The following is a 12,503-nucleotide window of genomic DNA, read 5'->3' on the forward strand; positions in this document are numbered from 1 at the left end:
CCGCGTGGGCAGCAGGCAGGAGACAAGGACCCTGGCAGGGCGGGTGTTCCCCCGCAGGAAGCTGCACCAAACACTAATCTTCAGAAGCGGAGGTTCACCAGCATCACGCTGTAAAAGCGAGCTGTCAGCTCACCCTTACTGCAGGCTGACAGTCCCTTTCAATGAGAACGTGCAGCCCTCTTGATCTTTTTTCAATAGAGAAAACCCCGGGGTCAGTGTGTTTAATGAAACTCATCCCACCATAGGCGTGGACCGCAGCCACTGTCCTCACGCCAGCAGAGCGCGCGGTGCGGGGACACAGGCGGCTCCTCCCGCCGTGCCCCCCCGCACAACCCCTCTGCCCACTTCAGAACGGCCTGGGCACGCTGGTTTCTATTCCCACCGCTCGCCCGAGCCGCGGGTACCTCCGGCCACCGGAGAAGTCACTGCGGAGGCGCTACCCAGCGATCGGTACCGACCCCGGGGGGAGGCGGGGCAGGGCAGGGCCCCCGCGGGAGCGGCACCTCCGACGGTGCGGGCCGGCGGATGCTGCACGGAGTCCCCCGCCGGCCGGGCGCGCGTCGGGATGGACGGGGATGGGGAAAGGGGTGTCAGGGACCCGGCGCTCCAGGACGGAGCCGCTCCCGATCCGCCCCGGGCCCCTTCCCGAGGCATTCCAGAGCTCCGCACGTCCCGCTCGCGGTGTGGCGTGGCGTGGCGCGGTGCTCCCCCCGCCGCCCCCCGCGGCCGCCGCCCGGCGGGTCCCGCCCGGCTCCGCAGTGTCGGGGGCTGCCCCGTCACCTGATCGCCGCCGCGCGCGCGCGCTCACCGCACCGCCCCCCGCACCGTCCGTCCCCCCCTCCCCGCGAACGGGGGCGGGGGTGCCCGGTATATACGGCCCCGCCGCCCCCGCCCCTGCCTGCCTCCTGCAGTACGGGAGGCTGCGAGCCGCCGCCGCCGCCGCGCCGGGCCGGGCCCCGGCAGGTGGGCGAGCCGTGCCGAGCCGGGGCTGCTGCGGGGTGAGTGCGCGGGCGGCGGGAGCGGGGCTCCGGCCCCCCCATCCCATCCCCTCCCCTCCCCGTGGGGGGCGGGGAACCGGCGCCGCCGCCGCCGTGGGAAGATGCCGGGGGGCGGCGGCCGCGGGGGACTCGCCCGGGTCGTACCTGTTGCGGGGCTCGGGGGGCCGGGGGCGTGGGCGGCAGCGGGGGTGCGGGCTTCGGGAGGCCGGCGGTAGCTGCTCGCGGCTCCGCCGCGCCCGGGGGTGCAGCCCCGCGGACCTCCGGCGGTCCGGTCGGCCGGGATGAGGAGGGGAGCGTCTCGTCTCGTCCTGCCCGCCCGGGGGTCGCGGTGCCGGTGCGGGCGGATGCTCGGCCGGGGCCGGGCACCTGCACTACGGCAGCCCTGGGGCAGAGCCCCTGCACGCCCCGGGCGCTTCCCGGAAAGTTTCTAGAACTCCTTAGGATGGGAAGTGGTACGGACAAAGCCCCGATCCCGGGGGCCGGGCTGCCGCGCCGCCGCCGCCCGGTGAGGATGTTCGCGTGGGGGGCTCGCCTTGGCCACCTGCCCTTCGCGCACCGCTGCGCGGGCTGGCGCGGAGGAGCCGCGCGTGGCCCTGCCTCGGGCAGCTGCCGTGCGGTGCGGGGCGATGCAGAGGCTGCTCCGGGCACGGCGCAGTCGGGGCTGTACGGAGAGGGGTGGCAGGACCTGCGTCCCTGAGAGCAGCTGCAGGGAAAAGGGCACTGCTGCACCTCCGTTGTTGGGGTGTGTGTTTCTGGTCTCAGTTGGGTTTTGGGTTTTGTGGGTTTTTTTAGTTAAAATCCCTCCAAACTTAGCGGCCATCACATTCTAGCCACTACGTAGCTCACGAGGAGCAAGCAAAAGCACAATTAATTACTTTAAGGTTTCGTTGGGAAATACAGTATGTGAAAAAGCCCTCTTCTGATTGCTGGTGTGTCGGGAGGAGCAGCCGCTCTCCAGGAGCGCGCTTTTGCCAGTCAGATTTTGGGATGCAGGCACTGGGCTAGCATGCGCAGGAAGGTTCCAGAACAGCGGTGCCGCCTGTTCCCCGGGCAAGGGAGCGCCCCAGAGCACCCACCTCTTCTAGGGACTGCGCGAGGGGAATGAGCAATCAGGCTTCCGCACCGACACAGCACATCTTGCTGTCACCCGGGAGGGGGGATGCCAAGGTAAAGCTTGAGCGCTGCGTGTTTGGGATGAGGAGAGCTCGGCTGCCCTCGTGCAGTCGTGGTTTGGTGACCAGGCTGTAGCTCGGTGCAGTTATTAGCAGGGAGCCACCAGGAAACGCCTTTGCTGTGCTGCTTCTACTGAAGAGGTTTTGAGAAATCCAGGTTGCTACATCCTGAAAGAAGTCTAAAACGGCCACAGCTGGTGATGCTCCCTTTTAGCAAGCCCTCTCCCTCTGCAGCAGGGCACTAGCTCTCCTGGTAGCATATGCTGCAGGACGGGTTCTTTTCTCTTTTTAACAAACTAGACCAATTACACAAAATCAGCTGAGAGGGGTGACCTACTTGGACGGAGAAAAGGGAAAAAAGTGTTTGAGAAGGAGACCTTGATTTCAATCATCACCTTGCATGTCCTACCATTTGTCCTAACCAAGCAGGGTCGCTACCTCTGAAGGTGTGAACTACATGGCTTAAGGACTTGCCTTTTTTCCCCCCCCCTTTCTTCTTCAGCGGGAAAGAAATAGTTACCCATGAAGGAGCATTCCAGGTGTTTCTTAAACATTCTTGCATTACAGCTGCAGCATTAAGAGGTTAAAATACCTAGAACATTTCTCCTTACCCTGTCTCTCACACACAACGTTTAAAATTAGAACATCATTAGCAAAATTGTAGGTGGCTCTGGGGAAGCGGGGGTTGTTTTTCAGTTGAAAGTCACAAAGCCAACAAATAACATCTTCACAAATACCTGGGTCTTGCAGGTCTTCAACATGGCTGGCACTGACACAGCTACCTTCCTGCATGCGGCTCAGTGCAACACGTAAGTACAAGAGGTCTTTCCATGAATTTTGTGTCTCTGTGTGTGTGTATTTTGGTAGATTAGTGGTTTCTTCCCCCTGCTTTAAATAGGTGGGTTGATTGCGACAAACAGTGAACGTAGCATATTGCAGATGTTTTTGGTTCTGGGGCATCATGGGTAATATCTGAAAGGCTCTGCTTTTGATACCAAAAAAAAAAAAAAAATAGTAACTAGGAAAGAATTCACCTGTGTTTCCAGTGCTTGCATTATCAGCACCTATCCCCTGTTAAAGAATGACATATATTTCAAATAATTTGTGAAAATATTATGGCCTTGCTTGAGCCATTAAAATGTTGGAAGGTAGGTACCTCAAGGATTCCATTAATACCACTCAACAGTAAAGCAACAGATGAAAACTACAAAGGAAAATTAAGGTATGGTAACGAATTCAACTTATTTAATGTGGAAATGATGTTTTTAATGTAATAAGAGCAAAAACTGTCTTAGATACGCGTTCAGAAGGGAAGAGTTTGCCACATTTCACCACAGGTTAAGTAATTGTGGGTTAATAGGATTTTGTTGAATATGTTCTGGGAAATACTAGGGCAAGTAAGGTTGCTTCTCAATATGCCTGCATTTTACCTTGAAAAGAAGTCCACATTTCTGAAAACTCTTGTCACTGCATATAGGCATGATGGCTGTCTGGAGATGTAAGAGGGGTTTTAAAAAGATGCTGTGGAGAGGAGAAATAATGGGTGCTCGTAAGATCAGTTTTAGAAACAGAAGGAAGGGAAGAATTGGGCCTTCTCATGAAAACTGTGTCCTACCTATTTTCCCTTTAATCCATCAAGCTAAGAGATGCCCCATTTTGACTTTTATTAGCATAATATTGCTGTTGGCCAGCCTTAGTCAGGCTTGCATTTTAAAATATAGGTGAGGGGTTTAGTTGAACCGAGTGTATATAGAGAGACCTGGGAGAATGTTGTATTACTTTAAATTGTTTTGAAAACAGAAAATGTTTTCTGTACTCTAGCAGTGTCGTCAATATTCTCTCACAGTGTGTACTTGGTATTTCGTGATAAGGTATGGCCACCTCAAATCACGTAAATAGGGGTTAAGTAAATATGACATTCTTTCATGATAAACTTGTCATTTACTGTTCTTATGAATGGTCAAATTCATGTGTTTATTGAAAACCTTGTAACTTGGATTTCATAAGTATAAAGTTTTAGCATTCTTTTCACATCCTTGCATTTGCATGTTGTCAATACATATGTGTGGTGAAAGGAGAGAAAAGAGTACTACTTACTTCATCGTATTTTACCCATTACATTTTATATGTCCTATGCAGATAGAGTGAGGTTGATGCAGGATGTGTGCGTGGAAAAATCCTCGTTCTGGAAATATATTTAGAATAAAAATTGACCAATATAGGCTTGCCTGGTTTTGGGGAGGAGTGGGTGCTCTGAAGAAGGGTTGGGTTTTTTCCTTCTGGTAATTAATTTTTAAAGAACTGGTTTCCTAGTTTAAGAAACCAGTAAGGGAGGGAGAGATGCAAGACATTATTACAAGAAAAGGTCAGTACTATCCTGTTCCTTCATTGTTTCATTCCTGGGTTTGTTTTTTTTTTTTCTCCTCGTGTCTGACCTGCCAAAAGATTATTTAGGAGGGGAGGGAAAGAACAGTATGTTTATAAGGTAGACACATGTATCGGAGGGAATGCTTAATTAGGAAATTGTGATACAGCCCTACAGCCTAATGGAGTGAGAAGATGACAATTCTCAGCCAGCTGGGTGGGGCACAATGCAGTGCTAACTGTAAGCCTTTTGTCTAATAAAAATGCCCGAAACAAAGTGGTTGACTGGCAATCAGCATCCCACTTGACCTTTTCAAAGCCAGGAAAACAAAGTTAATGAATGTATCTCTCAGTTGCCACTCTGTATATCGGGATTTTTGTGCATTACTGGAGAGCCATGACTCTTGCAGCTTTGGTTCTTATCGCAGCATGGCTATCCAGAGTTTGAAAGATGATTTGTGAAATTGTGCCTGTTGAAATTATTAAAGCCTTGAGCGAAAGAAAAGCCCTGTATACAGCTGCTGAACTACTTTGCCTGACTGTTTTTGAGGTTTCTTTTCTTGTCAGTGCAATGAATTAACTTCACCAGAGTTTCACAAGGTTGCTGGAAAACGCAAATCTTCCTGTTCCTAAGCTGTGCTTTAAGTCTCCTGTATTACTGAATAGTTGGAATTACTAGATAATTACAGCAAACCCAGTGCATTATGTAAGTTAAATGTAGACATTGTTTAAAACTTTATTTTAATGAGGTAAGGCATTCCTAAATGCTCTTGCTAGAAAAATGATTTTGAGCTTTTTTCTTAAATGCTGAAAATACTGCATGACTATTAAAGAATTTGTAGCATTTTGTAAGCAGGATACTGGCAATACGCTGTTGTTTTTTTAATGCTCTAGAATGTAAAATCAAGTCTAATAGTCCCAGATATGTGTAAGCAGCTATTTATGTGTTGCTAAATTTGAAACAGTATGAATTGTATAGCTTGTGCAAGACTCTGGTAAGCATCTATTGAAAATGGTGTACAAGAGTCTGTTCTGATGCAGATCATTAGCGTGAGGGGAATTTTATATGGTTGTGAGATACCTTGGAAACAGAACTAATATTTGTGCTGGTTTGTTAGTATATTAAATGCTTAATTACTTCCTTTGAACACGATTGAGGAGATTCATTTACAAATTAATACTTGTTTTTAATGCTAGGTGACAGTATCACCACTGAAATGCAGAATTCTCTGTGGTTTACACTTTCTGTAGAGACAAACCATTTAATTTGCATGTATCAAAAAGAAAATGGTGGCTTCTCATCTCTCGGTGAAGACTGAATAGAAAACTGATGTGGTGATGTCTTAACACTGGGGCACTGTTTCGCAGAGAATAATGTATGCGCTGAACTGTCATCATAAAATTAGACAAACTTTTTAATGAGCAGTGAACGTTTTAAGATGCAGTTCCTTTCTGCTGCACTTAATGTCTGAATGTTATAACGGGTGTCTGCGTTAATAGAAAACGCTCAGGCTTATGTATCGTGTCATAGATAAAACAGGGAATAGGCTAAAGAGGGGAAATATAAGTGCTATCCAGGAACTGATGTTTCTTAGGCTTGCTGTAGGACATTCAGTAAGATGAAAAAGTATAAATGGTAAATGGTACATATTTATCATCTGAGCATTATTGATCTAGATGAATAGAAAACAAGTAAAAATCAGCATTTTAAATAGAACTTAAAAATGAATCTCTAAGACTTTGAAACCTGTAATCAATGTAAATTGGAGGGGAGGAGAAGGAAGGGATTGGGGGAACAGTTGCAGGCATAGAGCACATGTTCTACTTCTTCATCTTTGCCTAAGGAAATAGGTATCATGATGAAGAAAATAAAGCAACCACCTAAATTTACTGGATTTCAAATCAACTAGTAGCACTTCTGAATTTTACAGGGTATTTCTGCAAATCAGTGTGTTGTGTCTGTGCTTTGTTGGAGCAGCAGACCTATTTTCAAAGCTGTTTGTCACACTGTCGTTTTTATTATAATAAGGCTTATATGGAAATACTCCTGCAATGCATCTAAAGAAAAGACAAATGGCAGCATTTATAGGAGGTGGCAGATCATACCACAGCGTGCGCGTAGGGAGGAGGGGGTTGGTGTCGTTTGTCCCAGCCCCCTTACTAAAGAGGGACTCACATTACTTTGTTTAATTATGAGGCAGGTTGCACTAGACTAATGTAAAGATTAACACAATAGAGCCCTTAACCTGGTTAAAGAGTCGGGGTCCTGCCCCAAGGTAAACAATGAATACGAGTTTGTTTGCCCAGCGGTTCTTACTGGGTGGAAAAATAGCTAGGAGACTGTTCTTTTTTTCTTCTTAAACGTTTGTCTTGCGTATGAACAAATTAAAATTAGGAGTGTTTTGAAAGAAGTTTGGCCTTTCTAACAAATCAAGAGACTTGAATTTTGTTGTTTTATTTCCACTGAAGGGCCTGATCCCATTTTAATATTTTTAAACTTTAAAAGCAAACTCATCAATTTCAAGATTAAAAAAATAAATGGTGACTGCTTTAGCTGATATAAAGCCACAGTTGCTCTTGTAGACTCATGCTGTTCATCCTCTGTAGTAATTGTGGCCCTCTGTAGTGCAGCTATTAATTCTTGCAAATTTGAAATTTAATTTTTCTTTATGCATAAAAGGGATAAACCTGAACAAGGAAGGTAGAGATGAGGAAAAACTGTGGTTTTTCTCTTTGTGAAAGCCTGCTTTCCCTGCTGAATAGATTTAATTTCTGTCTTCCTTACATGAAGGATTTAAGTCCTGAAGGAAGATGCAGGCTTTATGTGCCAGAAGTTGCAAAGCTGGGCTCCAGTTCCTTGGCATGCTGACGGGTCACGCTTCCCCCTGTGGACCTCACCTGGGGATGAATAGGTTTGGCTGAGTTTTTGCCTGCTCTTAGTTCTTCTGAAAATCTGTGTTTGTCTTGGAGGCTGACAGATAAGAAATTGTTAATTTTAAGGATTTACTAAAGTGTGAGCTTAAATTAGAATGCTTCTGAAAACAGATCTAGTTTAGATTTAGACTACAACTGGAAAAAAAAAAAAGGTTGTAAATTATCATTTTGGTTAACTATCAAGGCAACAACGCCATGGACAGTTTTGAAGGCCACTGCAGGAAAATGGCTGCCTTCATTTTTCTTGGCTGGGCTTACAGCAGAGAGCTCTGCCCCAAGTCATCGCTGCTGGCTCGTGGTCCCATTAACTCAGCTGAGGTGCACCTTGCACTCCTGGCATCCTCTGTTAGTACAGGCTCCGTGCTCTCACTCACACTGCCAGCAGGCTGTGGACTTTCATCCTGAGCAGCTTGACTCATCAAGACCTCTTAAAGCAAATATTAGCTAGGCAGAGACCAAAAGCACTGCCGGGGGAATGGTGCTATTGACCACAGTTGAGCCGAGGCGTTCCCCGCTGGCAGCCACGTTGTGGCTGTGCATCCCCTTCCCCTGGCACTCTGTCTTCCCGAGAGAGGAGGGTCTGCACCAGAAAAGACTCTCTTACCACCTGCTTTCCAATTCAGAGTTAGCCAGCTTACCAGAACACAGTTAGTCTAGCCTAAAGAAAGAAAAATCTAGTACTCAGTGACTGATGCCACACGTGTCATGCAGCCGCTCAAAGGCGATCATCAGCCTCATTTGCCAGAGCAGGTACCAGTGCTTCGGCACTAGCTCTGCTTCCAGTCACTATTGAGGGCTTGCAGGTTCACTGGAAGCCAGCCGAACACTTTTGGCATGCTGTGATAGCTATGGTATTGGTGAAGATGCTGGTGGCTGTACCTTTAAATCTCTGCTCTTGGCTGATGCACAGGTCCAAGGGAGCCAAGGAAGGACCAGACAGAAGACTGGACAAACCCCTGGCACTCCTAGTGCGAGTTATGCCCTGCTTTGCCCCCACCCCAGTCTGGTATGTTACTGGTTCTGAGAGCCATTGAGGATGGGCACAGCCTGAGGAACTTGGAACTGGTACTGGCAGGGCAAAGCTTGCTCCCAAAGGGGAGGATGGTGTTGCAGCTGATTTCAGAAGTAGACACTCATCAGGTCTTCCAGTGGGTTTTCAGCTAGGCTGTAAAAGTTTTTTCTTTTCTTTCAATGCTTCCTCTTTAAAAGTTAGAGGCACTGTGTGGTGTCTGATTCTAGGATTGAAGGCTGGATGTACAGGGACTTAAAACAGCTCAATCTGTCACAGATGCCAAGCCTGACCTTGGACACATAGATAAGCTTCCCTCTAGCATTGCTTTTTCAGCAAAACTTGGGTAAGGTGGTAGAAATGATGTTTATTGACTTCTTCCAAGCGAGCTGTGAGGTCTAATATTTGTAAAGTTGTTTGTGATTCTTTGGGAAGAAGTGCAATCTGCTTCTGGCTGGCACTCCTGCTTCCTAACCCACTTTAGTTAGGAGTGAGGTGGGAAGCATGGTTTGAATCTCCACTCCTCAAAACCTGTTCACCAGGGGCTCCTTCAGCAAACAGAGACAGATTTCCTGGATAAAGGGTTTGATCCCCAGAGTGCTTGAATGCATTATCCAGCTGGCTGTCAATATCAGAGCTACTGAAATGGGGAGTGTACAGGGCTGCATGCAGCCTTCTTTTGGAGAATGGAAGATGCCTTTTTCCTCATTTAGTGTTTTAAGTGAAAATGAAGTCTGCTGGCAAGAGAAGACTCAAAAGCACTGTGTGCTCTGTAGCCTGCAAAGGGGGCTTTGATACTGCTTGGAGCTGAGCAGCTGGAGCATGGATGGGATTTACTGCTGTGAGTGATGTGCCCTCTTCCCTCTGCAGTGTTCTCAGTGGGCAGGCTCCACATCTGCCTGTGACTTTTGCCCCTGGACAGCAGCACTTGCTGGATTATGGAGGCTGTCATTTATCATCACTGTCTCTGACTGTAAAAGACAGTCCAGCGCTCCTGACAAAGTGATGGGAGGATTGGGTATGGTCGAGAAACAGCTTGCAGGCTTTTTTAAGTAGGAAAGTGATTTCAGAGGAAGTAAAGGAGGTTGGAAGAGAGGTAGACTCCCAAAGACCTACAGCAACAACTTTACACTCACACAGAGGGTTGAAATTTGCGGGAAGAATGGAAAGTGGAAAAAATAAGTGTGCCTGACCACAACCAGAGATAGGGATTATTTAAGAAAATAAAGAACGGAAGGAGTTGTATTCAGAAAGGTCAGAAGGATTAAGATTCCTTCCAGGGAAAGCCTGTGGGAGGTGAGTTTTCTGGGAGGGAAGATGCAGCATATGTCAGAAAAGGGAACTGGTGGATCACCCAGGCGCTGCAGGGGACTCACCAGGACTTCTAGGTGCACCAGGTACAGGGAACCTGGGAGCATCTTCTTGCTGTCCATGTGCCAGGAGGCTGGTGTCCAGCTGGGCAACAAATAGCGTGTTTGAGGGGTGCAAAGGTTGAATGGTAATGGGATTATCAGCACACTTGTACTCTAAAAACTAACAAGTCCTGGTGCTTGCTAGTTCAGTTCTATTCCCACTAAAATCTGCTGGTTTTCTTCTTTTGTTTTCAGCAGGTACAGCTACTTTGCTGAAAAGTGGATAAACTGCCCAGGTTCAACATCAGCATCTCTAAGAAAGGTGCTGAGTATTCACATACCTGTTTATACTGAGAGCTGTGCTGCTCTGTACTGCTTTTTATTTTAGGGCTTTTTATCTATTCATGCAGTGTCAGTACTCTGGAGACCTCCTGCCTTTCCTTCAGATATGTTTTCAGCGACATAAAAGTGATTGTGTAAAGCCCATTTGCCTAAGTCTTGAGCAGGGTTGATGAGTTTAAAAGACAATCCAACAGTGTCAGGAAAACAAGTTGAAGGCTCCACAAAAATTCAGCAAACACTTCCATCTGAGTGCAAATGGGCATCTAGCAGGGTGCAGTGTGCTGCACAGACAAGTGCATCGGGAAAGGTCTGCTGCTGTCTGGTAGCTGTACTGCCCCAGAGATACAGGCAGGACCTCTGGTCACTGCCACCAGTTGGGGGAGAGAAGCTGCTGAGTTTGTGCCATGTGTGTCCAGTGCGTATAAATCCTTGTGAGGCTCAACTGAAAAGTGTGGCAACTCACAGTGGAGTAAGCCTGTGGAGTTGGGGGTGTGAGTCCCTCCTCCCATACTCCCATACTGTGATGCCTTCACCAGCAAGGTGCTTTAAAAGCCACTAATCTGCTATCTCGTGGAAAGTGTGGGGTTTTTCATGGCAACTGTCAGATCCTGCCCAGTCATATCAGTGTCACATACTCTGCTGCCTGCCTGTTTCTCAGTGGCCATCCCAGTCTTGGTGACTTCCCTTCATGGCTCACCTTGTTCTTCCCTGGCTGCTGCTGTGCCTGCAGCAGGTCTGGGTGCTGTCACAGGCTGGCATCCCCATGCAGCGGTGATGCAAATAACAGATGGTGCAAGAAAATCCTGTCTTCAATGTGCCCCAGCAGAGGCGCAGATGCAAGTTCAGGCTTCTCCTTAGGAGCAGGGATTTCTGGAAACACCTACCCCATTAGCAGCAATGGTGGCAGCAGCAGTAGAAAGCTTTAGTAGGTACCTCCACCCACACCCTATTTCAAAATAGTAACAAGAACCTTCAGCAGTTGGCAGTCTAAAGTGTCCAGGGATATACAGATTTTTTTTTTTTAATTTTTTTTTTAAAGCTGGCTTTGCTGGTTATTCAAGAATCATGTGATCAGAAGTTAAAAGGGTTTTATTTTTCTGCATCTCGAATGTTAAAGTGGCAACAGTTTCTTTGATTCTGCGTCAAACGGTTTTCTGTTTGACGCAGAATTCAGCCACAGCCCAAGAGCACCGCGGCTTCCCTTCAGTGGTGCATGCCTGGTGGATGATAACATATCAAATACCAAGGAACAGCTGAACAAAAGCTCTTTTTAAAACAAACAAAAAAAAGTCCTAGACCAAACCTCACAGAGGCCATAGCATTGCTCGTTCTTAAGCTGTTTTGGCCAGCTGGGCTAGGATTGGGAAGCACATTGGATGCATGTGCTCTGTCAGGGAAACAGAAAAAAAAAGTAATCCCTCTACTCCTGCTTGCAAAGATAATCCAGGCTAAATTGTACCATTCCTTAACTCCACCTGCCCTGAAACTTGGTGAAAGCTACCATTCCTGCTACTTTTATTAGGTCAGAAAGTGTAACTTTGATGCATCAGGAAATTCAGAGGGACAAGGCTGCCTTGTTGACTCTAAAGATGCTTAGGACTTACCCACTGGTATGGAGCCACCAAAACCACAGCCAAGTTATTGCTACACCTCATGAAATGGTTGGTGGGGGCAATGTTAGAAGCTGTGGTGTTTGACTGCCTCCAGACTTTTTGGAATAGATAATTTAGCTGATGGAGGAGATTTTTTCTGACAGGCAGGAAAAGGGATGTTAGTTGCTTTGCAGGTACCAGTTTATGCATTGTCTGCATCTAGCTTTACATTGCTTGGGCATTTTATAAATAGATCCAGTCAGGAATATGCCTGTTTATACAAATCTGCAAAAAACATGGCAGGTTTCTATGTATTGTGTAGCCAGCCTGCAAGGGGTTTTGTTCTTGTATCTGGTTCTGGAGAGACCAGTGTGTGTGTGATTTGTAGTGCTGATGGGAATATAGGCAAAAAAAAGGAAAGGCAGAAGGGTCTTTGTGCAGAGCAGGAGGAGTTCAACCTTGCAAACTGCCAGCTGTTGGAGGATTTGAGGGGGTGTGATAGGGAGCACATGGTTTGGCAAATAGCTATTAGGGGTTAATGCCACCCAGAGTGTTTTGACCCCACAGGCAGGTGCCTGGGGCTGGTGGGTAGGGGGGCCAGGCAAGGGGTTTCCCTCTTGTTTTAGCATTGGGTTTTGGGGTTTTTTGTTGGGTTGTTTGGGGGTTTTTTTTATTATTCTGCCCTCAAATGCTCTGGAGGCTGTGCCCTCCTACTCCTGTGACTGGGTGAGCAGGGTGAG

General features: G+C 47.6%; 1 protein-coding gene across 1 annotated transcript in view; it reads left to right on the plus strand.

Moving 5' to 3' along the window:
- Positions 1 to 943: 943 nt before the first annotated feature.
- Positions 944 to 12,503, plus strand: part of LOC121671865 — a 64,207-nt gene continuing 52,647 nt past the window's right edge. Inside the window, exons 1-2 of the mRNA XM_042044125.1 lie at positions 944 to 998; positions 2,921 to 2,979. Of these exons, the coding sequence (XP_041900059.1) occupies positions 2,961 to 2,979 (19 nt within the window). The 5' untranslated portion in view covers positions 944 to 998; positions 2,921 to 2,960. The remainder of the gene's footprint in view (positions 999 to 2,920; positions 2,980 to 12,503) is intronic.

Source organism: Corvus kubaryi, unplaced genomic scaffold (assembly GCF_017639235.1).
Source record: "Corvus kubaryi isolate FWS band 111438036 unplaced genomic scaffold, C.kubaryi_AGA036_p1.0 37398, whole genome shotgun sequence".
Taxonomy (NCBI): domain Eukaryota; kingdom Metazoa; phylum Chordata; class Aves; order Passeriformes; family Corvidae; genus Corvus; species Corvus kubaryi.